This window comes from Callorhinchus milii, unplaced genomic scaffold (assembly GCF_018977255.1).
Source record: "Callorhinchus milii isolate IMCB2004 unplaced genomic scaffold, IMCB_Cmil_1.0 Scaffold1, whole genome shotgun sequence".
In the NCBI taxonomy this organism is placed as follows: domain Eukaryota; kingdom Metazoa; phylum Chordata; class Chondrichthyes; order Chimaeriformes; family Callorhinchidae; genus Callorhinchus; species Callorhinchus milii.
In genome coordinates this window covers 39194371-39221590 of record NW_024704742.1, presented here as the reverse complement: position 1 = coordinate 39221590, position 27220 = coordinate 39194371, and the positions used below count along the sequence as shown (strand labels likewise).

Sequence of the window (27220 nt, the reverse complement as noted above, 5' to 3'; positions counted from 1 at the left end):
AGTGAATTGACTGTATATTTTGTGGGCGAAAAGTGGAAGCTAATTGCACATAGCAGTGCCCCACAAACTGTTATGGATTGAGTGACCAAATTATTATTATTATTTTGAAATAATTTACAATACTGACCCGGGCCAAACTCCATACCCCCATCTCATCAGTTCTGGCCAAGCTCCACCAGCTCCCCATCACCAAACGGATCGACTCTAAAATCCTCATACTCATGTTCAAATCTATTCACTCCCTGGCACCTTTCTACCTCTCCGACCTCCTCACTTCCCAATGCAGCACCCGGAGCCTCTGCTCGATTGGCACTGGCCTCCTGCTTGTCCCTCGCACACTCCGCTCCACCATTGGAGGTTGCGCTTTCAGTCACTATGCCCTGAAACTGTGGAACACTCTCCCTCAATCCCTCCACCTTGCTCTCTCTCTCCCCTTTCTCAAGTCCCACCTGAAAACGTTCCTTTTCAACTGTGGTTACGATCACCTCCCCCCCACCCCGGCTAGGAGTCAAGCTCTGCCACTGTTAAGTGCTCCGAGATGCTACCCTGAATGGAGGGTGCTATGTAAGTGCAAATTGTTGTTATTGAATTATTACCTCTGGAAAAGCAATCTGCCAATTGACTAACAACCGGGTTCCTACTTACTGGTAGGTAAACAGAGGAATGTGCAGTAACGTTTTGGCCTACCCGAAAATCAAACCCGGGTCTCTCACTGGCGAGGCGAATGCTCTAACCAATACGTTACAAGACTCCATTATGGACTCTACAAGCTCTGCTTCAAATAAAACAATCTTCCAAGTAAAATTGGTCACATACTTCTGTTGTGTGCAAATTGGCTGCTGCTTTTGCCAACAAAAATACACACAGTTACACCACTTTACACTATATCAAGCACTTTGAGACATCTCGACAAAATAAGGTGTTATAGCAAATGCAAGGATTTTTGTTATTATTATAGTAAATTGTATTTCTTGAAAGTTACATACAGGTGCATTGTATATGTTTATTTTGATTCAGTAGCTTGCTGGTATCTGATTTTATTGTACCATATTACTATGTGTATAATGTGCATTTGTGGCAATAAATGTCTTAAAGTTCAGGTGTATACAATAAACAAATAGAGATTTGGCAACAACTTCAGGGGAGCCATGTAGTGTGTTCCTATTGTTGATATAGCACAATTCAAAGTCTCAATGTTTCTTACTGATACAACAGCTTAAATATGCTATCTGTATTGTATTAAAGAAATATTAAAGCCATTTCAGGAAATATTTTAGACTTAGGGGTTATCCAACCATCACCTGATTTGCATTACTGGATACCCAACAAAATCATTGTTTTTGATCAAGTACCATGAAGTAATCAGAATGAAGGCTGCACAGTCTATATTTATTTTGTTCTTCAGGCTATTTCAGAAAATTAGAGCAAAGGAGACAAAGGAAATTCTGAAAACATTGTAATGTCTATGCAAACCTTGGTTTCTCAGATATCCTAGCATTGAACAAAAACTGCTTGATCTCTTTGACCTACAGGAGTGACCTCTCTTAACTGTCAGATTTGATTATTTATCCTGACTTAACAATCTTACCCTTTGCAACCTTCTCAATGGAATGGGATGTGTTTCAGACTAAAGTCTGCCCTTGTCTGCCTTGAATGTCTTTCTTTGTGAAAGCCATCTAGCAATAGATTTTATAATATCATATGGAGCAACGTTGTCTAGTGGTGTTACACCAATACAGTAATCCACTCCATAATGGTGCAGCTTTGGTACTCAGGTATTTGGACCATCTACTTAAACTGGAGCTAGAAACTAAGCTGCAATCTGGTTCACTTCATTTGAATTAAACAAATTAAATATTATTAGAAGATAGGGTATGTGTGTTGAAGGTATCTTTTGGAAAATTGTAGAGGTAGGTTTGATGGACTATATGGTCAACTAACTGTTCCGAGCTTAATTTCAAGCAGTGTACTATGGTAACAGTTTTTAGAGAATTGTTTGGATACATGTCTTACACTCCACAAGCTTAACCTGTATTGCGAACTTGCTGTTCTTGAAGAGAAACAACAAACAGTGCTCTTCAACCCTTCTCAATGTGATCCTACAAGACTGTATCCAAGGTAAACCTGGTGTTTATCACAACCCCCAGATACTGATAACACTCAATGATGGATGCTCCTTATATCTTCCAATCTATACCTTCAAGGTCCTCTCTCAAGTCATGTAGCCATAATACTGCATTTAGGGGAACTGGCCATAATGTCACTGAGTGCTCCAGCATTCAAAATGTGAGAGCAGTGCATGAGCCACCAACAAAACACCATAATCTAGAAACAGATACCATTGTTTTATTAAAAATGCCTGGAATAGACACATCAAGTCCATTCTTCTCAATGATATCTAATATATCATTGATGAAACATTGAATAGGGTGGTTGACAGCGAATAAACTTGCCTTACTCCCCTTTTGAAAACAATTGATTCAGTAAATCTCTCATGGTCCCTCATATGGATCTTAGAGCTGGGATACACATCCCAGATAAAATCTAAGATTTCCTACAACCTTTTCAAGGAAAATGGATGAATGTAGCATAGGTGGGGTTTTCCTGAACATGAGAATATTTTGCAATCTCATAATGCAACAACCTGCTACACATACTCCTCATGAAAACAAAATTCAGCTTTTTCCTTCCTTTTTGATTACATTGTGGGCTTCCAGTGCATTCGGTATATGTGCCATGACTACCCAATCCAACACCTTTCACTGAAATCAATGAGATGGTTCTCAATCTCAATAGTTCCACCCATCTTCTGGATAGAAACCACAATTGCACTCTGGAGTACTGACAGTGTAGGTGACTCAAGCAAAATCTTATTGAACCAGCCTTTGAAGAATAACTCTTCGGCAAGGTTGACGTTCTTGGCATTGATTTGGAAGACCATCATCATTCTATGGGGCCTCCTTCAGGGGCCACAGAGCATTTTGTGTGACATAGGGCCAGAAGCAGGCAATGTGGCGGACATATAAAAAGCAGACCTGGTCAGGGACTGGATGTGAGGGAGAAAAGAGAGCTGAGGATTGAAACAGATGTGCACTAGACCTGTGAATTTAGGAGGAAGGCAAGGAGACTGAGAGGAAAGTAGGGAAATTAAGCAGGTCAGAGGTAGAAGGAGACATACAATGTTTTTGGTACTTATGATTTAAAATATTTGTTGTTGGATGACAGCAGTCTGGGTATTTATGGTTTCAGATGATCAGATTATTAATATTCAGATATATGTTGGTCTAACAGCCCTACCTGGTTTGGCATCCTGATTGAACAATTTGCCAGGCACATCCTAATAAAAGATTATAATCATTTCATAAATTCCTCCTACAATCTACACGCTTGTGAAATCAAACACTATCATCTATTTATTTGTTTGACTCATTTAGTTTTCTCTGCTCCTCATTTCAAGTTTGGTGGAAACTCCACTAGGCTCTTTGGCCTTTCTCAACACATTAACATAGTTTACTGCCCAGCCTCTTATCTTCAGCTCTTTCCAATCTAATTTTATTACTCTCTCTCCAGAATACCCTATATGAGTGTTCTTGGGGGAATGTTGACCTCTCACCTATTTCTAGCACAACCATAAGTGTAAAAGGTCATGAATTGCAGTGGCACCTAGCCTTTGGAAGCTCAATAAAAAGGTGTTAACAAGTTGAAAAAATTAGACGCAGATGGGTAAATGTCTTGACTTGCCTTCAAATGCGCGCATTGCTGCTCTGGTTCAATTAAAATGTTAATAATTGATAAGGGACACAAGTAAACAGGATCTGGGTTTGATTCCCGAGCGGGGCAAAACATTAGGTAAATTTCCTTACTCCACACGCATCTGTTTACCTAGCACTAAGTCAATTGGCGAATCGCTTTCCCAGGGATAATAATCCCTTCAAAAATACAAAATTACATTTTCGTAAAATGTCAGGAGGAAGTCACAAGGCGGGATAAATGATAAAAATAATAATTTGGGCACTATATCCACAACTGTTTGTGGGACACTGCTGTGCGCCGCGTTTCGCCCACAAAATATAGTCAATTCACTTTTCAGCATATTCTGTGAAGCGCTTTTGAGACGTCTAGAAGATGAGATAAGGCGCTTCATCAAATGCACGGATTGTCATCATTAAATAGGAAAAGCCTCTTGTTTTGAAACGGACTATTATCGGAGTCCTGTAGCTCAGTGGTTAGAGCACTCGCTTTGCAAGTGAGAGACCTGAGTTCGATTCCAGGCAGAGGGCGAAACCTTGGGCAAGTTTCCTTACTCCACACAGAGCCTAATAATAATCCCTCCAAAACCCAAAACAATAATAAATTGGTCATTTTCAATCCACGACTGTTTGTGGGACATTGCTGTGCGCAATTGGCTGCCGCGTTCACCCACAAATATACAGTCAATTCACTTTACAGTGTGTTCTGTGAAGCGCTTTGGGACGTCCTCCCGACGTGAAAAGCGCTATATCAAATGCAAGGATTATTATTATTATTATTATTATTAGCTCTGGTGGGCTCGCGCGCGCGACGGCTGCACCCGAGGCGAGCGCCCGAGGCAACAAAGCCCGCGCAGGCTCGGCGAGAGGCCCGTGACGAGAGCGATACCGCGGCGAGCCGGACACTGACACCGGAGCGGGTCGAGCTGACCCTCCCAGTCAGCCCCGGGGGCCATCTCTGACTCAGGCTGGAAACACGACCGACCGACCGACACGGACACACGCACGCACGCTCCCGCGACGTGATGAGGCGGCGGCGGCGACGTGACGTGACGCCACGCCGCGCCACGCGCGACCCGCCCCGCCCCGCCACGTCGGGCGATGGGGAAGGAGGGGGCGGGGCTCGGGCGGCCGCCGGCTCCCCGTTTGCTCGCGGAGGCTCAGAGCAGAGCTGCCGAGCGGCTTTGACTATATATGGTCAAAGCGCTGAGCCAGGCGCGGAGAGCCCTGTTTCCGGGTTTGTTTTCTCAGTCGAGGGCGGTGTGTTTGGCGGAGCTGAGGGAGGGGGGCGGTGTGTGTGTGTGTGTGGTTGCTGGAGGCTGGCAGAGCAGAGCAGAGGCAGAGGCGAGGCCCGGCGGTGTGTGATCAGCGCTGCTCCCGCTCCCGGTCCCCGTGCGGTTTGTTCACCGACTCCCGATTAGCGCGGAAACCATCCTGTGGCAACGATGTCGTACGAACTGAGTAAGTGGCGCCGCGGAGAAGGCGAGAGAGAGGGAGAGAGGGAGGGGTTACACAGCACAGTATATCTATCTATCTATCTCTCTATCACGGAGCTCTGGTGATGGCTGCGGGTCGGGTCGGGCCGGGCCGGGTCGGGCTCGGTTCGGCGGGGTCGGCAGTGGCAGCTGTTCAGCTCCTCCTCAGCTCGCAATGCTCGGATCAGTTTTGATTCTGATCCAATATTTTTTTTACCCGCCCGCCCCTCCGCCTCAAAAAAAATAAAAAGAGCCGAGGAGCCCCGAACCCCCGCCCGAGCTCAGCCCCCCCCGAGCCCGAGGGCTCACCGAGCCCCGAGCCCGAGGGCTGCCCGAGCCCCACCGAGCCCGGGGGCTCCCCGAGTCCGAGGGCTCCCCGAGCCCGAGCCCGAGGGCTCCCGGAGCCCGAGCCTCGCCCATTCCGCGGCTCCATGTCACTGCTATCACTGTGTTGAGCTTCACTCACATCTCTCTCTGTCTCTCTCTCTGTGGGTTTAACCCCCAAAACCTCTTTGCTCTTAAACCAAGCGCTCGACTTGTCGTGTGCCGCGGGTTGGCGTGTCCTGACCCGGGGGGTTTTATTATTTGGGGGTTGGGGTGAAGAGGGGGGAGGAGGAGGGTTTTTTTTTGGTTTTTTTAAAAAAAAATCTTGTCACGAGTTAAACCCGAATCTTTCATCTGGAAACCGGGGGCGGCGGCGGCTGAGGGGCATTAACAAGTGTTGGGTTTTTCGTTGGGAGTCGGCACTTTGCGAACTGAAGCGGACGAAAGGCAAATAAACAAACCTCTCGTGAGGATAGAGTTGTTGTGTGTGTGTGTGGGGGGGTGGTGTGTGTGTGTGGGGGGGGGTGTGGGGGTGTGTGTGTGGGGTTGGGGGGATATTCGCGGTCATTACTGTGTGGCAGTTGCAGATCGACGCCCTCTTCTTGGTCGGAGTCGAGAGTGATTGCACGATATTGTGCTTTTCGTGTCTCTCTTTTTAAAAAAAATAGCGACGTACACCTGCAGTGTTTTGGGGCTACTCCCTCCCCGCCCTCCCCAGACGTGTACGTGGACGATTAATGTCGAGGAAGTTTTTCCTCCCCCTCCTCTCCACCCAAAAAAAAAAATTTCGCCCTCAAGTGATCTAATTCAAAAACGATTCCCTTTTGGCCGCAGCAGAAAACATTCTTGGTGACCGTTTGCCTTTTTTTTAAAAAAAAAACTTCATACTTATTTGGGGAAGTCAGAAAGGGCCGAACGAGTGTGTGATATGTACTGGTTGTTGGAATTGCTTAACCATGTCCTGGTATCCCACTCCTTCCAGATTGGTTTTGCCATTTGACTTTTTTTTTTGGCAGTGCAGTACATACAATATTGCATTTATTTTTTTGGACCTTCTCGCCCCAGATTTCCGTATTGGTTTTCGCCTCAGACCCCCCCTCCCACCCTCCCCCCCCCCCCCCCAATAAAAAAATTAATAAAAGTCAACCACTTTAATTTTAGATCGGAGTATTTCAGATTTTCATTCTGGCTTTAGTTTCGCTCTCCGGTATAATTCTGCGTTGCCCAAAAATAGAAGTTGTGGAGACGTTTATTGGACAATAACTTGTTGGGGTGAGTTTTGTGCTGTGTGGCGAGGCACATTAGGTTTAACCTGAATTAGAATTCACTGGAATTAACGCGCGAGGTTTTTTTTTTATTTTGGTCAGCCAGGTATCTGACTCGTGCGGAAACCCGTCACCGTGCTTAAGAGTATCCACCAACCGAGATGAGATTTCCGTGCATCCCACCCACACGTAGAAATTGCAGAGGTAGATTATTGGAATGGAATGCGCACTCTCTCTCCCTGGAGCGATGCATCCGGTTTACCTGATTCTGGAAAGTATTTAGTGCAGGTTGGCAAGAGGCGAGGTTTGGGGAGTCACCTGGCAATTGTAACTTTGTGTTGCATGTCAGCCGGCTGGTACCACAGGTGGTATTCTATTCAGAACAATTGTCTCAAACTGATTCTGTATTAATGTAGTTAACGTGTACTGCAATGACGATTTATTTTAAGCAGTGTCTACGACATCTATTGTAAATAGTGTGTGAAGAGTGCAGCCATAACTTGATGAATTGTGCACCATGTGCTGCACATGATTTAGCTCAGAAATTAAATGTGTTAGCAGTTTGAACTGTAAGTGTGCTTTATTTGTTGGTTCCAATCATTTGTGTATCACTAATCAAGAACGGGTATGGTTCTAACTGACTTAAATGCTGAAAAGACCTTAATAGGCACATCAGATCTAGTTTTGCAGAGTGTCATATGGATAATATGAAGCTTGCTCAAACGATAAACTTATTTCCCCTGGGGCTCTTGATAATTATGACACTATTATTCCATCTTCCATGCAAATATTGGGAGTAAAAAAAGCAATTTCCTATCAGCTCCAGCAGTATCCCAACACACACTTAGGAACTCCAAGCTTTGGGCTCTTGCCAACCTGTGCTGAAAACTTTTCAGAATTAGCATGGTGCATCCCTCCAGGGAGAGAGTGCACATTCCTTTAAAGACGCAGGGAAATTTCCTTACGTAGGTGCCGTAGATATGTGGAAATCTGTCTGGTTTGGATTCTCTGAAGCAGTTCCAGCATGTGTCAGACACCTGACTGACCCAATTTTTTTAAAAAATCTTATAAATCATTTTTTATATAACAATAAAAGAAACCAATACAGCATTGCTTTCTTTTATTGTTCTGGATGATTTAAACACTTTATTCTAACTTGCAAGAAATCTTTTTTTCAAGGTGACCAGGTGTAGAATAATATGAATTGGAGTTTTTTATTATATATAGTTTTAAAAAAACTGTAGAATTTGAAGTATTGAAGAAAATTATCAGTTAATTGTTATCCTTAAAGCTGTAGCTTTTGATCTTGGACAAACTGTTTGAATAAACAATAATAAAATGGAAACAGCAAAATTAAGAAAAATGAGTAGATTAATTTATGGGAAACTATAAGTAAAATTTATCTACTGGGTTGATGGACAATGTTGAGGGATCAAGATAGAAAAACACAAATTGCAAGTGTGAAGCCACTTATAGCAACTTGATTTTTTAATGCTATATCACGTTGCCATCTCAAGTGTTCAGTATAATTACTGAGTATAGTGCCTCCTGCAGTTGGTTCCACAAAATGTTCATTTTGCACACAGCAAGGTCCTGCAAATAGCTAGGAATGAATAACCAATTGTTAACCAGAATATGTTTTGAAACTCCCTTTTGTGTTTCAATTGTGTCTTTGCATCTATAAAAGTCACCAGAAGAACAGGCAGACAAGATTGGTTTTCAATGTATCGTTTGGAAAAAGTTACCTCAAAGATCATCTTTCTTCCTCAGAACTCTATTGGAGTGAACTTTATTGCAGTATATGATATGAGGCTTGAACCCACAGCTTTCTGCTACTAGCAGTCAGGCTGTACCTCACAGCCTAGATTGACAGCCAGATAATAATAATAATAATCCTTGCATTTGATATAGCGCTTTTCACGTCGGGAGGACGTCCCAAAGCGCTTCACAGAACACACTGTAAAGTGAATTGACTGTATATTTGTGGGCGAACGCGGCAGCCAATTGCGCACAGCAATGTCCCACAAACAGTCGTAGATTGAAAATGACCAATTTAATTATTGTTTTTTTTTTGGAGGGATTATTATTAGGCTCTGTGTGGAGTAAGGAAACTTGCCCAAGGTTTCGCCCTCTGCCTGGAATTGAACTCAGGTCTCTCACTTGCAAAGCGAGTGCTCTAACCACTGAGCTACAGGACTCCACATAAAGCATATATGCAAAAAAGTAAAGGATAATAATTAATTTGAGTTACTAGAGGCCAATATTATCTTTGTATTGAAGAATTGTTACTGTTTTGTGGGAAATGGTAGATTGACTCTTAACTAACACAGTATATTGTGTTTAATTATGTGTGAAGATAATGCTGTTGTAACCTTAAGAAGTTGCATTTTACTGCCAATTATTTGTTAGAAGTGGTGAAATAGGATGTGGAAGAGTTATTTCTGATTTATAGGGAATAATGAATTTGACTACGTTCTTGTTGAAATGAATGAAAAATTGAGTACCTTAGATGCAAACGGATGACAATGTAGAAACTAAGAGCACAACATTATGCCATAAATATTACATCTATAAATTATCAAGTCTAATATAAATTGATTACATAATTATGAACATTGGAAGGATTTTGGGTTGTAAATCAATTAAGGAGATCGAGTGTAATTAAAACTTTCAATATGTTGGAAGGACATGGGGGAAAGTTCAAAAGCACAGCTGATATTGTAAACTGTTGGAACTGTTCACAACGTGAAAGGCGCTATACAAATGTAATTTTGTTGTTGTTATAATGCAGGTTGTCCAGTATGCACAAATCTTTAAAAATAGGAGGACAAGTTAATGAAAGTTGTCAAACAAAACCTATTAGAATCCTAAGGATTATAAATAAGGTGCATATAAATATTTAAGGAAAGGGATGATGCTAAACCTGCATAAATTCTTAGTTATGTCACAGTTGGAGTATTGTGTCAGATTTGGGTACCTCACTAAGGGAAGGATGTCAAAGCTGCAGGAAAGGACACAGGTGATTCACGAGGATTATACCAGGGGTTTTAGTTATGAGGAAAGAATGGAGAAACTAGGTCTATTTTCCCTGGAAGGGAGATGTTTCAGAAGTCTATTACCAAAGGGAGACCTTAGAATTTCTTTTACGTAGAGGGCTGTTAGGAGGACATGAAATGCCCTAACAGGAACAGTGGCTGATGTGGAATCCATATTAACTTCTTAAAAAGCAACTGAAAAAACAAAATTTAAAAGGGCATGTGGGAAAATGGGATATGTTTTCTTGTTATGCTAATGTAAGTTATTGTTTCCCCATTATGTATCTTTTATACAATACACCGTCTTAAAAGTGAAATTGTAATCTTCCAGATTTGGTAAAGGTATGATTGCAGATTACTTTTTCCAGCTTTTTAAGATGCTGATTTGCATCTCTTTGTTTCTCAATAGAGGGAATATTTAGCAGTCTGCCTCAGATGGAAAGAGGTATTTCAAAGATCATCGGAGGTGACCCTAAAGGAAAGAACTTTATTTACACCAATGGCAAGAGCGTCATCATAAGGGATATTGAAGTAAAGTATCCCTTCTACTTCTGTACATGCATTTCTGTTTGCAAGTTATTTCAGAACTTACAAAACCTGTTTCCTCTTTCCAGCATCCAGACATTGCAGATGTATACACTGAACATGCTCATCAAGTGCTTGTTGCTAAGTATTCACCTAGTGGATTCTACATAGCTTCAGGAGGTGTGTCCATTTGGAAGTGTTGCATTATGTTTTTTGTGGTAAATTTGTGATTAGAATACTTGTCATATATGTGAGTAAATCTATAGTCCACAATGGAAGAATTTGAAGTTATATAACTTCCTTTTTCCATTTGTCCTGGCTTTCTCTAGATAAGCACAATTGTTTTTAAATTTTACTTAGTTTATTAATGCCTTAAATTCTGTGGAATGCCTAATGATTTTGGTTATGATTAAATTACAGTATTCCTTGCCAAATCTAGTGGTATGATTGCAAGTATTTAGCTGTATTTTAGGCTTCCAGTCATAACACAGCTGGTGGAGCAATGAGACTTGAATATAGTTATTTTAAGCAATTCTGAGGAATGTGGAAAGTGAACACTCGACCTTCTGAGTGAAAATTGGGATGCGTGTGTGTGCGTGTGTGTGTATATGCATGTGTGTGTATATGCATGTGTGTGTATATGCGTGTGTGTGTGTGTGTATGTCATATTTTATATATATATATATGGTGCGTACACACTTCTTGATGCCTAATTGGTGAGTGCAAGGAATCAATTTCACAAGACTGAAAAAATGAGCAAGTTGATGAGTTTCCTTTTAAGAATCGTATTGATGTATTTTCTAAATACTGTTTCAACGCTATCTAAACCTACTGAGATTTTCTTGTGTGTTTGGCATCATAATTGCCAGTGGATCCAACCTGTGAAACTTCTCGGATTTCCGTGTGCCTCTAGCAGGTGTCATCAGAAACCACAATAATAGTACAATTATAACTTTACACACCTGCTGTTTAAATCTTAAACTAGCTTCTTTGTAAAACTGAACAAGAATTGCTGTTCACTGGCCTTTAGTCTGAAATCTATTTTTCTGTGCTATAGATGTCCTATACTGATTGTTCTGTTTTTATGGTAGATGTTTCTGGAAAGGTTCGAATCTGGGATACCACTCAGAAGGAGCATATCCTCAAGTATGAGTACCGCCCTTTTGCAGGAAAAATTAAGGATATTTGTTGGACTGAAGATAGCAAAAGGATTGCTGTTGTTGGAGAAGGAAAGGAAATGTAAGTCTTCAGATTGTAGAACAAGGAACTTTTTGAGTTCTTGCAGTTCTGAGATTTTGAGGAAGCAATAAGGCTGCGTTTTAGACATTGGTTTGTAAAATTACTTTTCTATCATAAGTGAAGGGAATCAAATAAACTGAAGGTAACCCTTTCAGCATTTGGTGTTCCTTTTAGGATTACAAAAAGTGTTTTGAGTGCTTTATTGTTACTCCAACTGTACCCAATGACCTCTTTGCCCTTTGGAGGTGTATTTGGGAACCTGTAGTTCCACATTCAGGCTTTTAATTTTACAACTTACTACCCTTAGAGTGTGAAACTGGATTAGGGGAACAGATGTCTTGCTCGTCAAGCCAGAATTCAGTATGCTATGGGTTTTGCAAGATAATTGTTAAATGTTGTCAGCGAGAGATGAGAAGGAAAGCAGTTCCAACAGTGATACGTAAATTCTGCAAGTGAGAAGTATTCAACTGATATAAACTAGGATATTCTCCCAACACTTTTATATAAAAAAAGATTTGGGGCTTTTGAGCAACAGATTATCTCAAGTATCATTGTAAATTAGAAACTGGGCTGAAGTGTTTGAGAATTTGGATCAACAGCAAAAAGAAAAACTGTTTTCCAAAAATGATGCTGCATCCTGGATACCTTAGCAATCTTAACAGTTCTACGACAGATTTGCATTTGATCAAGCACGGTATAAAGCATAATAATGGGAAGATCCAGGAGTGAATCACGCTAGAACCTTGCCACCAACTTGCACCGTGATCCGTTTGATGTCCACGAGCCCTACCGGCTTTGCACATAAAGCATGGGAACTTTGCTAAATTGTTGGAGGGTTGCCAACAATGAAGGCTTTCAGTAATGAATTGGTTGGGGGAATTGGCAAATATGTGGATACTGTTTACTGCTCTTTGTCAAAATACATATGTGGCAGTCAGTCATTAATCTTTCATGTTGACTAATAAAAACGTGCTGCCATTTATCTCTGAAACCTGTAACCAGCATTTTAGACATTTTATTCACCATGAATTATAATTACTTCTAAGTCGATGTGCGGTTTTGCAAAATGCATTGTTAAATTGCATGAATTGTACAATGAGAATATTCTAAAGTCCAATTTGATTTGTACATTATCAGTGAGGAGCTTCAGTTCAGAAGATGTTGCTTGCACACAGTGTTTTTTTGAATGTGATTCTGTTGTACATCAATATCTACTAACAGCTGCAAGAATGACAATGAAAATGTGCATCTCGCACTAGCAGTTCCTATCAGTTCTTACAAAATATGAATTGTATGAACCATTACAGATTTGGATCAGTCTTTCTTTGGGACAGTGGATCTTCTGTTGGAGAGATTTCAGGCCACAGTAAAATCATAAACAGCGTTGATATAAAACAAACTCGACCCTACCGAATAGCGACTGGTAGTGATGATTTCACCACTGTGTTCTTGGAGGGACCTCCTTTCAAGTTCAAGATTTCAAACAATGTAAGTAAAGTTATGCTTAAACTACTACTTTTAAAAACATTTCTATGTTTCAAAATATCCAGTCTGAATGAAATTTTAGTAGGGCTTCATGTTACTGTAGTAATGAGACTATTTCTTCCATCTTGATTGCTTCTTTTCCTTACCTCATTAGATTTAATTGTCCCGGGTTGGGGGTCATAGTTTCTTTTTTAAGCAAACACCCCCCCACTCCCCCCACCCTCCCTACCATCACTTGGGTGGATTACTTTAAGGCAAAAGTTTTCAGACTTTTCTGGTAAATGCTGCTCTGGTACAGTGTAGCCTCCCCTTTCTGTTAATCTTGTTAATGGGATTAATTTATCTGATTGAAAGATGTTTTAACTGACTCAAATCTTATTGCTTGTCTTTTTTTAAAAGGCTACTTTTTTTTTAAACATGTCCAAATGCCAGCCTGAACTATATGTTTAACTCGCATCTATATGTTTATCCCTTCATCAGAGGTGCACTGGTTTTAAACGAGATCAATTTAATCTTTCTGACCTTTTTATATGGAAAGTCGGTTCCAAATTCTGAAAGGTAAAACTGGGATTGAGACTTTAAGATAGCATCTTTCTACACATAGATTGCAAATTCAGAATATAGACTGTCTTTCTTCATAGCCTAGGGAACTCAGGAGAGAAAAAATGGGGATATTGGATAAGGTTGTTCTGTTAATAGGTTGGTGGTTGTATTCAGAATTAGGAATCCATAGATTATATTTGTAGGTAGTTAATCATATTTCATTTGACCTGGATATGGTTTCTGTTTATATAGGGACTGTTTCTTCTTGGATATTGTGTGTATTAATCTGAAAAAAGGTTGTATTTCATTTTCTCTCCATGACATGTAAGATGAACTGCCCCATATATGAATAATGTACAGATTCACTCTTCTGTGGCTGACCAAAAAAGTGTTCAGATATTCCTCAAGTCCACACTGAAGCTTTGTAACTAAGGTGTACCCTAGTTTAGGTTGAAACTTCATAGGCCAAAGCTAAATTCAAAATAAAATCCCTGAACTGCTTTTAGTCTCATTGACTTTTTAATGATGTTTGACTGTAATTTCATTATGATATTGTAAATTGAGAAGTAGGATTCCTTCACTAAAGTATGTCTGGATTCATTAAACAGATTTCATTGGATTAAAGTTTCACCTTCTGTGTGAGATATTGCATTTTCTACCACAGGAGTCATGGTAGATATTATACAAACAATTTATTTTAAGCTCTGAACATTAATTGGAATCACTGTTCAAATAAAGCTTAGCAGTTGCTCAGTAACTAACTAGACTCTACTGTACTTTGTTCCCTAAGATTTGGAAGAAACTGGAAGCATTGCATTTCTTGCATACTTCATTCATATTGTTGTATTTAGAATTTCAAATATGAGAGAAAACTAGTAGTTCATTTTTTATGATCTAAATGGATTTTAAGAGATTTGACTTTTTAACAGAATGTATGAAATTATTGTTAGGTTATGCATTGCGGTAAATCTCCAGTTGGTTTGAATGGTATTTTCTGATGTTGAAGAAGGTAATTCCTGTTTGTGAAGATAACAGTGTTTTTCCATAAATTATTCTTCCTTAGCACCACGGCCGCTTTGTTAACTGTGTGCGATTTTCTCCTGATGGGAACCGATATGCTTCCTGTGGTTCAGACGGGCAGGTAAGAGCAGACCTAAATTATTATGACATCATCTAAGAAAAAAACTTCTTAGTTAGATATAGTGATTTTCATTTAGTTTTTTTAATGTGTTTGCATTGTCCACGTGCTGCACTTTAGTGCAGCAGATATTGACAAAGTTCAGCTAGTCTTAATCTTATAATTTATCTCACGGCAGAAAATTCAAACTGATCAGATGAATCATTGATTAAAAATGACTTAGAATATGAGCATTATAAAAATCTGGCCGTCTGAAGGCAAAGTGTTTAAATATTTTAACATGTTGCTGATAGATTCACTCCCCTCTGATTCTAGGAGGTTAAGTAGTAATCCCATTAAATCAACAAGATGGAGGTTTGGTCCATTTCAATTAGTTTTGAAAAATCTAGAAGCTTGCAGCTCTGGAGGTTGTAATCAATTTTATCCTAATTCGAATACTCTTTGGGGAAGTGTGGCTTATTGTATACATTTGTGAATTGCTTATAAGGAGTAATGACTGTCATTGCAGCCTCTCACATTCTTAAAGGACTGTGGAAATCTCACCTGTAGCATTTTTGTTTCTTTATAAGGGGAAAATACCTCTTAGGGTGGGGTTGAAAGGGTCTAATTTGATTGTCTATATTGAATAACTTTGCTGGTTTAAGGCATCTTAAGGTTTTTCACTCTCCCCCCACCTACAAACAATTTAGTTTGAAACTACTTATGATGTTTGATTTTCTAGCCAATAGATCAGAATGTGCCTTTTGATTAAGAAGTAAATGTGCAGTATTGGCTTCCTTTTGCTCTCTTCACTCAGCTTTTTTTTCCAAAAAAAACAGCAGGCTTTTTTTGTTCAGTCTAATTTGATTTAATAGAAGTATTCTTATTAAAAAAATAAACCTGCATTTTTGTAAAGCCTCATTATCACTTCAGATATTTACTAATCAGTGCAACTACTGTTTCATTAGGCAAATGATTGGCTTCTGCTCATCTACCATAATAGCTTAAGGGGTGGGAGTTGAAGCAGAGACAAACCATCAATAATTCCTTTTTAGTACCTTGCTTTGAAATAAGCGTAGATCGGATGGGCTGACCTTCTGTTTTGTGAATGATGTGACCTTGTTGGCTGCAGTGAATTGATTGAAGCTGCTCTTTAGATAATCTTTTAATATTCACTTACCTGTAGACTTGAGTGACCTATCACATCCAGCAGAATTTTTGAAAAAATTATTAGGTAGTAAAATGCTGGTACATATTCTTAGAACTTGTGATTATTTTACTATATACGTTGTAGCTTTTTTAAAAAAAAGTATATTTCACTCTGTTGAAAATGTATTAGCTCTGAATTTTTTTAACACCCAAATGCTTTGAATGTAAATGTTTTATGGCCGGATTCAATTTACAGATCAGTATGTACATTTTTGATTGTAGACTTGTGATTTTTTTCCCCCAAGTCCTCAATTTCAGTAATCTTTGTGTTTCAGATTAATCTGGTTATACATTTCTCCTGTATGCTACTCAATTTGCACTTTTAACCTTTTGTTCACAATAGATTTTTATCTATGATGGGAAGACTTCAGAGAAGATATGTGCACTTGGTGGAGACAAGGCCCACAATGGAGGAATCTATGCTGTAATTTTTTTAAAAAATCTTCATTAGATTTACTGCTACTTTTAAGAATAAGTGTATTCCTTTAACCCCATGTAGTGGGTAATCTGATCCATCCTACACAAGATCCTTCTAAAATAGAAATATATTCTAATGAAACTGAATTGTTTGTGCAATCTGAGTTTTAAATCGCCACTATTTTAGGTAGCTAATTCCCCTTGTTGTAAACAATAGAATTGACGGAAAGAGAAAGTCTTTGGATGCACTGTTGTTTGCAAATAACTCTCTCGCTAGATTTTAAAAGTACTTAACATGAATCCTAGATTGGATATTTCAGGTGTCCACCTAGATCTGGAGAAAGGTAGACTACAGGAAAATTTACAGGAATCTAGTTTCCTTTTTCTTTAATCCAAAAATGTTTTAAGGTACTTGTGTAATATTTAAAATCATGCTGAAACTTATTTGAACACACTTACTGGCCCTCCAATGCATCATTAGTATAAAATCCAATACAACGCAAGTTTGTTACTTATTTTGTTTTGTGCTACTCATGACTTTTACAGATCAGTTGGAGCTCTGACAGTACATGTCTTCTCTCTGCATCTGGTGATAAGACTACCAAGATTTGGGATGTTGGTGCCAACTCTGTGGTAACCACGTTTAATATGGGGAATGATGTATTGGACCAGCAGCTGGGCTGTTTATGGCAGGGGAGTCATCTGTTGTCCATTTCTCTTTCTGGCTTTATTAACTATCTGGATAAAGCAAATCCGAGCAAGCCTATCCGCATCATCAAGGTATGTTCATTTAGTATATTAAGTATGGTATCATAGATTGTATTCTCAATTAGTAGGTTAGAGAGAATATCTTGTGCAAAATACTAGGGAATAAATGGGAGATATAAGCTTGTTGAAGCTCTGTACTTGAATCCTGCATTAAAAGCTGTTAGACTATAACATAATGTACACAAGCATTCCATGTTGTATATTCTGCAACTTTTCAAGTTTAAATTTTTTTTTTAATGGTCAAAGTAAAATACTGCAATCCTAACATTGTAGTATTTTTCTTTGAATTTAACAGATTTCTTTATTACATTTCTTTAGGTTGAATGTCTGCTTTTAGGGATGCTTATTTCCCCTTCTTCCCCCCCCACCAAGTGTAATGGGAAATGCAAAAACTTTGAATCCAATCTAAAATTTGGTGTATTACATACATGGAGAGTACTACAGTATTACTATTAAAGTATTATTATTTTTGAAGATTGGATTGGGTTATTTTCATTGGAACAAAAGTTAAGGTATGGATCTAATAAGATAGTTTTCAAAATTCTGAGAAAGTATTTCTACCAGGTGGCATCAGTAATTAGATGGCATAAAATCAGGATTGGCACTGGAAAAGTTGAGGGGGAGGTTAGGAGATACACTTGTGTTGGGTAACTAGAATATTTTGCCACATTCAGTTATTGAGATTGAGAAATGAGATAGCATTTAAAAGGGAATTGAATAAACATTGAGAGGAGATGTATAGGGAACAAGCCCTCTTCCTCACCAATGTCAGCAGACTTTATACCTACGTGCCACCTCCCTCTGGAACTCTTCCAAAATACCTCTTACTTGGCCCATCCCTCTCTGTTTTCAAAACTAGTCTGACTGCTTTCTGCTTCTGTCTACCTCCCAGCTACACCTCCCAATCAGTCTTAAGTTGTTCTCCCCATGCAAAGGATACTATGTAGCTCAGTGGTTAGAGCACTCGCTTCGCAAGCGAGAGACCTGAGTTCAATTCCAGGCAGAGGGCGAAACCTTGGGCAAGTTTCCTTACTCCACACAGAGCCTAATAATAATCCCTCCAAAAACCAAAAACAATAATAAATTGGTCATTTTCAATCTACGACTGTTTGTGGGACATTGCTGTGCGCAATTGGCTGTCGCGTTCGCCCACAAATATAGTCAATTCACTTTACATTGTGTTCTGTGAAGCGCTTTGGTATGTCCTCCCGACATAAAAAGCGCTATATCAAATGCAAGGATTATTATTATTATAGGTTCCATCCAGCTATTAAACCAATGCTGCTTGTTTTACATACTATGTATTGTGTTTTGAGTTCACGAAGTTACACTGTTTTGAACTGTAACCACTGTAGGCCTCCTTAATACTTTCTGTTATCATCTCAGATTGTAATACCTGTCGCATCATTTCTATTCATTAAGAAGAAATGTATCCTCTTGGGTCCATGTTACTAATTGTGTTAGAAATTATTATGGACAGAATCCTCTCTGGAACTATAAATTGGAGAAAGATTTGTCCTTTAGCAGAGGACGTTGCAGCTTACTTTGAGCTGAAAGCTTTTTTTTAAATGGCTGCAAGTTTTTTGGAGGTAATATTGTTTTTTTCCCCCCAAATCTTAACAGCAATGAATTACTAAGGTATTGGAAAATATGACTCCAAGTAAAAACTATGTAGCTCCAGAATTTCACAAGCCAGTTGGCTTACAAAAACGAACTAGATTCTGATATTTGTGTATTTAAAATATTTCTGATCTTCAGTACACCTAAGGCATATGAATACAGAATTGGCATGAAATGTCATGAAGCTCTTGGTGGTAGGATCCTGCTCACTGTACTTTGTATGGTGGAATCGAAAGCAATGATGGCTATGTAGTTTTTGCTAAAGTGGCAACATTTGGCTCTGCATGTTCCCTGATTGGAAAGATTGGGACAACCAGCAATGTCACAGCTGTGTGATTAAGCTATTTAAATTGAGGAAATGAAAAACTAAAATGGGTAAATCAGCATTTGTAATTCTTGTGTTGGAAAATCTACCAGAGTTGCTATTCTTGAGGTTGGAAACAATTTCTTCACTCAGGTAGTTAGGGTGGTAGAATTCATTACACGTGTGGCTACATCAAGGAATCAACTGCACCATAGATATTGGTTGAGGACAAGATTGAATTCTGCTGTGATGCTCTCTATAGCCAAATGAGTGTCTACACATTCTTGTCAAAGCATTTGGACAAGGTAATGATGGTGCATGTCAAACCATGTCCCAGGAATCCTCCGTCAGGAACAGACTAGAAGAACATTCTTGGCACAAAAGGCCATTCTACAGTTTGACTAGACTTGAAAGGAGCTACATAAATGTAATTTTGTATTGTAGATAGTAATTTGAGATGTTGGTACAGAAATCAGTAGTTCTGGTATGCAGGTTTTAATCATGTTGCTTTTCTTTCTAGGGTCACACCAAATCCATACAGTCTCTGACTGTACATACCAACGATGGGAAACCTTACATCTATTCAGGCAGCCACGATGGTTATATCAATATCCTTTTTGCAGTTAGTGTTTTTAGTTTATCTCGTAGGCTATAAAAGCTATTCCCATAAATTAACCACAAAATATTTCTCCAATGTTGAGTTGGGTGAACGAATGCTTGCTAATTTAATATTCCTACTCGCAGTTCAAGTTGTATACTACCCTATTTCTATCTTATCAAAGTTTCTCACCATTTTAATTGTCAAGGCATCCAAGGATATTCCATTACAATATTACTACATATTAAGCAGTCTGGCCTGAGTGTTTAGAGTGTTCATTTTAATGCTGAAATAAAAACAGATTCAGTAATATAGCTGTTCCAGGTAAGTGGCTGTTTTGGCTCACTTTTCTTCATTAAACCCATTAGTTTTATTAGAATGCCGACTGCACTCCATTGGATCAAATAAGGTCTCTAGTCCCAATGGTAATCACTATGTGGGTCTGAATTTTCTTTCCTACTGCGGAAATTTTAATGTATCTTTAAGAGAGACTCTTTTTTCCCCCTCCCCCCTCCACCCCACAATCTTTTCGGGATCTCTACCAGTGTGTTGTTATCGCTTCTCAAGACTTGTTTTTTGTGTTCCTGCTCCCAAATTTCAAATATCATCCCATAGCTAATTTTGTCTTGCACATTTTCAATGTTTAAATCAAAACTACTTGCGCTCTTGTATTCTAAACGATTCTTTCCAGGACCTTAATACTATGGGATGTCTTGCTTCCTTAACTCTTTACTGCTCATGCAACCTAAGCAGTTCTTGATATATCACATCTTTCTGCTACCCTTTTCAACTTTGGTGGTGTAATTCATTATCAGCCTTGGTTATTAACCTAGGTTGTTTATTTACTTGTCTTCCTTCCGAAGTTTTAGGATTATTGGGATAATGCCTAGAACTATAGTTGTATTGTGTTTTCAATCTTTAACGTTGGAGAAAGATGTATAAATTTGTGTCAGCAACATTCCATTGATACTGAAATGAGGCATGTCGTTTTTTTTGTGTTTATTTTTGGACACTGATCACAAAACGACTTTATTTTCTTAAATTTGACTCGCCCATCAAATTGTAGCTTTATGTTTGATGAAGGTCAGAAAAAAATACATTTTAGCAGTGCTGGAATACAATTTTTAGTCACTGTAATGTGTGGGTGGTAGCTATTATTCAATAAGATTTCCTCTTCCAAATATCGAAGAATAATTAATTAATTGTGTGCGACAAGATTGAAACAGTGCATTTAATTTCCTTAACTATAATGGCTTCACATTACTGGGATGCTGGGACGGGAGACAATGATGGATTTTTAGGGAAGGGACACACCAACCAGGTGAATGCTATGGCAGTCAATGATTCAGGCGATCTTGTCAGCTGTGGAATGGATGATACTCTGCGTTTCACAAATCTGTGTAAGAAAGAGTACAAGTAAGTTACCATATTACCTGATTGCAGCTTTATTTTTGTTGCTCTTGATGTAGTTTATATTTAAGGTTCAATTTTCCAGTCTCTGCTTTTGTAACCACAATCCCGTAGGCACTTGCATTTTGTGGTTTGGGGGGGGGGGTGGTTTTTAAAAAAAAAAACTTAATTTAGTCAAGGCTTGTGGTGCTGAAACCTTTTGTTTATCCCCTACTGACTATCAGTGGAGTGGTTAACAAAGCATTGAATGCAAGACTTCACAAATCCATATTATGGATTTTCACTGTATGGTAGTGACTTGACCAACTAATCAGTTGATGGGTCATCACTTTCCAATGCCATTCCGCAGTTTTATCTGTTCATTGGAACCTATTTGATATGTTTATGTGTGTTCTCACTAAATCTAAGTAACAGGAGCTATAGGGCTTAAGCACCATCGTACATCTAAAAGCTAGGACTTCGCTTTCTGACGGCATGTTTATTCGATAAGCCAAAGACTTTGGTTACCTTCCTTCTCTCTTTCTCCCCGTCCTCATCGTCGCCCAGAGGAGGATGTGTTTTATATCTAGTATTTTATCAACATTCTAGCTTCCTGCATTCATTACCCTGCCAATCTAAATCCTTTGATCCCACGTGTGGTACTCAATCAAGTAATTTTGAAATATTGCTGTTTCAACTCTCATTGGAAAAATGTGTAATTTTCTATAGTTTTGAGCCTACATTATTGATTTCCACATATCCTAGCTGTATAATTTATGTAGCACTAAAGTAGGATTGCTCCATGAAAAATTAAAAGTTGTGAGTAAAATCATGGTTGTACTTCATTTGTAGTGCCCAAGATACAGTAAAGCTGGATGTTCAACCCCAGTCTCTGGCAGTTGGTCCTGGTGGTTATACGGTGGTGGTGTGCATGGAGCAGGTAATTTTACAATCATGGCTGTTTGTAGATGCTATTTTGAAGATTATTTTATCTACGTGGTGCATAAAAGACTTGCTTTTTAAAATCTTCAGTTTCATTATCAACTTTACCTTGGATCTCCTATTTTGGAATCATCATGCTTAAGTAATTGTGTATTTTATACTAATTTGATTGTGAAACTCAATATCTTTAATCCAGTGTGAAATCTACTCCTTAGAAATAACAAGAAAATGTAGAAAATGACTGATGCATTATTTCTCAACTGCATATTAAATATTGTCTGGAGTACCTCAGTCAGTTGAGTACTAAATTTGGAATCAGAAAATTTTAGTTATGAATATTAAAGGAACCACTCAGCCTGCACCACTTTGAGGTTCTAAAATTATTACCATATCTATGAAAGTATCTTCACATGTTGGGTTACTGTAGACACGTCTAGCTTTACAGAGCATGTCTCCTTCAAGTCAATTAAACTGAAAGAGAGACCCCCTGCTTTTCTTCCTCTTTCTCCTTACCTGCTTCCTTAGTGAATTTGTTTTAGACCTGGAAAGAGTAAAGTACACCAGGATTTAATACTATTCCTATCTAGCTCAAATCTGGTGGTTAATTTATTTGTGCTATCATGAGTTCATTTTCTTTTGTCATTTTGGGAGTCCGAACTCCCAATTTGTTTCCTCATGATTTCTCATGGCAAGGTTACATTTTCTTGTAATTCTTAAGCTCTTTTGATGTTTAGTCTACAAATGAAATATTTGGATAAAATTCTGAAACTCTTAATTCACAGGTTGTACTGCTTAAGGAGAAGAAGAAAGTTTGTCAATTGGAGAATCTTAATTACAAAGCACAGGTTGTGGCAATTCACCCCGGAGGAGTGACTGTGGCTGTTGGAGGAGAAGTAAGATTCCTTTTCAACTGATTCTTGTTGCTTTTCTATTTTGATATTTGTGGAGGGAGGGAAGAGAGTTGAGTGTTGTGTTTTTTTTAAAAAATTAGCATTTTGAATGGTTTGCTAAACTGAAATCTTTATTATTAAACTATAGCAAATGTATAGAAATTCTTTATAAAATACATATTGTTACAAATTGTAATGTCGGAAAGCATTTTTTATTTTTATTTCTTGGTAGTAACAATTGGTGTTTTTATTATTCTTAAACAATGCCATTATTGGTTCTAGTTCTAATTGGGTAATAGTGACTTTCAGCATGAAAAACAATTCGATTCATACACTCTACTGTCAATTAACTGAATTATTTTTAGTCCAGTGTGGAGACTTACTTTAATCCTGTTTTAACTTCATTTGTATAACATCTATTGCAGAGATGCAATGTGTTTTGACATCCAAATTATGATAAGCTAAAAGTAATTTGCCATGCATAATGATGTTGTGTTTAATATTTGCACTTCAAAGACATTTAGCGAAACACCTGGTGGATTTTTCTTTTAAAATTAAAGAGGTTAGCGTTTGAATACAGTGGAACATTTTAAGAATGTGTGACTTAAAGGTTGTAGGATTAAAAAAAACAGTTCCATACTTTAACAGAATTCTTAACTATCATCTGTTTGTGCACCACTAGGATGGCAACATATACATGTATTCTATTCAAGGGAATACACTGAAAGAAAATGATGGTGTGAAGACCTTGAAAGCTAAGGGACCAGTGACTGCTGTTGCTTATTCTCCTGACGGTGCCTTCCTTGCAGTCTGTGATGCAAATAAAGTCATCACACTATTTAGTGTTGCAGATGAATATAAGGTAAATGGCTTTCCACCTTGTAATCCTTTGTTTTACTTTGGGAGGATTTATTTAATTTTTGTTAATTTGTATGGATTAAGCTAATTCTTCTGTACCTTTTCCAACTGAACCATAGCATTGTCCATTAGAAATTCTCAACACCAATGTTTTTTTTTATTTTACAGATGGGTGTGGTGTTTCAGTAATTAGTTTTAAGAGATTTAAATCCTTGATGGGACCATTGGGTTCTTACAATGCTTACAATTCAAACTGCACTTATATAGATTGAGGTTATACTATTCCCTTGTAAGATGCAATGAAATAGTACCACTGCACATGGAATTGCATATATTGATGCTTAAATTCACTCTGTGATTGGTTTTCAGAAGATTTTCCTTTGCGATCTTCTAACTAAATGGATTTTTGTCAATGCTTGTGAACTGCCTCATTTTCCTCTCTTTGCAATTAGTGGTCTTAACAGGCACTCCTATATTAGTTATAACCTGGGTTAAAATGAAGTTCTTGTTTTTCTACAATGTCCCACCTGTGCTTCACAAGTACATTTCTAAAACATTAGCCCCAGTACATAAAATTGTGGCTGTCATAGGCATTTTCGAGTCATAGGCAGTTATTCCCAGCAGATCGTAACTGCTCAGCTATTTCGTTCAGAAGAAGAAAATTTGTTTAGCACATCAACCCAAGCTGTTTTCAATGCTCAGTGAAATGGCAATGGAAACTATTGTGCCACTAAGATTCCCGTGAAGATACTACTTTTCATCTGTGCTTCTCCTTGAAATCTGTTCTTAATCTGGCACTTTCTGATGGCGTGAAACAGCATTTTCTAACCAAAACACAATTTTAATTTAGTCAATGCCAGTAAAATGTAGTCTCAATCTCAAATCAAAATTTTCAAACCATTAATAAATGTAATTTGCATGAATCTTATTGTTGAAGTTCTCTCTCACAGCAAGCTACGATATTTCATCTATCCCCTCCCTTGAACATGATAACTGCTCAGAACTTTTTTTAAAAAATAGCTGGAAACTGCTGCTTGCGTCTGCTTAGATGCGTAGAGCCAAGTAAAATGCTTATCCCCAGTGCTGATTTCCATCTTGTTGTACACCTGGATAACCTTGTAACTAAACTTGTAGGTTCTAACACCATCTAAAAAAGTCGATCTTCATGGGAAATAATTTAATTATCCTCTATCAGACACTAAAATAATTGAAATCCCATCTCTGCACTGGTGCACAAGTATAATCCAAATACATATAATGCTGTATGTCCCTGCTAGAAAACAAATGGGGGGTGGGAGTGTTGTGATTCATGAACGTTTTTGAATATTGTAATATTGGATAAAGTGTCCAAAGTTAGTATTCATTTACTTGATTGAAAATGTTCTTGCAACATGAGAGCTTTCCTCTTATTTTGTGATGACTTATTTCTTGTAATTCAATTATATCTATCCCTCAATGTAGATCATACATATGGATTAGTGGGGGGAGGATAGGTTATATTAAAAAAAATCTCTCTTAATGCTACAATTATGCAATGGATTATTTATAAAAATGTGTTCTGAACAGCACATGTATTTTCATATTTGTACTGAACAGCACATGTATTTTCATATTTGTATGATGAACCTTTAGCTAATACTTTTCTGTTTTAACAGGAGGAGAATACTTACCATGGGCACCATGCTAAAATTGTCTGCATAGGATGGTCACCAGACAATCAGCACTTTGCAACTGGAGGGATGGATTCATTGGTTTACATCTGGACCCTTGGTATTACAGCATCAAAAATGAAACTGACAGGTAGTTTACAAAACTAAGATTTGATGAGATTTTTTTCTTGTGTGAGGGATTTTGTGTGAATTATCCTTGTCAAATGGAAGGATTTTGAAGCTGGAAGGTGGAACCAATTTTCCAGCCAGTGTCATCTGTCTAGTCTATCAAAGTCGAGCTGTAGAGAATGCTTTTCCTGGGGGAGGAGGTGTTGCCAGGAATGTCTCCATATATAACGAGTAAAATGTATGCAGTCTCTTATGTTGTAATCTAATGAATACTGAGGGAGAATAATTTTATTTGAATTGCACAAGATTGTTTGTGCTGAAGGGAAACTGGTGTTAATCCTGGGTTGTCAGTCCAACATTGTAAAGATGTGTCACTGGTTAAGTGCATGTTTGTTCTTAGGAAAATGAAAAATGAATGCCATCAAACATCGCTTTTTGCAAAGGTGTGTTTACTTTTTAAACCAGAGTAGATTAAAAATATTTTGTGAATAACTATTTAAAACCAACTTCAAAATTGTGCTTGAAACTTAGGGTTAAAACGTAAGCGTTTTGAAGTAAATGTGATTTACGTCACTCTGTTGTCTTGATACCTTAACTAAACTACTCTTTAATTCTGGATTGAATTTTTTTTAATATGTAATTTTGTCTTCTCCTCAGATGCTCATCGGCTATATCATATCAGCGGTATTGCTTGGTTGGATGAGCACATTCTGGTGACCACTTCCCATGATGCATGTGTGAAGCAGTGGACCATCACATTCAAATGAACAAGAATTGCTGTACTTGGGGAGGGCACATAGAACTTCAGGGACTAGGACTGCTGCTGTAGAAAGTTAGCTTTTGATTGGAATATTTCTTTTGCCCCCTGGACCCCATAATCACGATCCAAGGTCACTTGAGAGTTCATAATCTAATACTGTGTTTTGGAAAGCTTTAGCAAGTAAAATTTTGCACGTGAAAAGCACTTGGTAACCTAATCTCTGGAGCTTAATAACCTCGTACATTCAACATTCCAGAGGCAACAGCCTTATTTCTACACATTAAAGCCCTAATTGCAACTTTTTGTTTCAAATTCAGATCTATGAAGTTGTATTGAGTGAAATCAACACTGACTCAATGTGCAACTAGAGAATATTTCTGTACAGTGACAGTTCAAAATTATGTGATCCAAATTGCTGTAAGTGCAGCTACTGTATATTGTACATGTTATTTCTTTGCTTTAGAAATATGTACTGCACAAATGTTGCCTGAATTTCTCCAGATGATCAGAAAAGATACATAATAAAAGTTTTTATGCATTAAAAGTGAACCAGTGTATGACTAATGTGTAAGTAAAATCTGATTGTTGAATGTTTGCAGAAAATCATCAATAATTCTAGTATTGACTGACCCACCTGCTCCTTTCACTCAGTAGACACTGGCCTCCTATATCTCCTGCTCACCATTGGTGGGTGGACTTTCAGCCTATCTGCTGCCATTCTCTGTATCTCCATCTTGGAGTCCCTCTGACTCGCTCTCTCCCTCACCTCATTCAGGGTCAGTCTCAAGTCAAGTCCTGCCTCTATAACTGCATTTGGTCATCTTTCAGCTCCCCAACCCCTCTGCTTCCATTACTGGTTGAAGTCCAACCCATTATTGAGTGCATGGGATCATCCTGACATGAAAGGTGCTATGTAAATTTGTATTGCTA

At 38.4% G+C, this 27220-nt stretch overlaps 1 protein-coding gene across 1 annotated transcript; it reads left to right on the top strand.

Annotated features, from left to right (window-relative positions):
• Positions 1 to 4969: 4969 nt before the first annotated feature.
• wdr1 (WD repeat domain 1) lies at positions 4970 to 26834 on the top strand. Its single transcript, XM_007888976.2, has 15 exons — positions 4970 to 5210; positions 10258 to 10379; positions 10463 to 10553; positions 11465 to 11612; positions 12920 to 13100; positions 14704 to 14781; positions 16310 to 16390; positions 16930 to 17163; positions 19596 to 19683; positions 20933 to 21089; positions 21915 to 22002; positions 22787 to 22897; positions 23577 to 23756; positions 25408 to 25552; positions 26188 to 26834. The coding sequence occupies exons 1-15, from the start codon at positions 5195 to 5197 to the stop codon at positions 26295 to 26297; spliced, it is 1830 nt and encodes a 609-aa protein (XP_007887167.2). The 5' UTR covers positions 4970 to 5194; the 3' UTR covers positions 26298 to 26834.
• Positions 26835 to 27220: the final 386 nt, after the last annotated feature.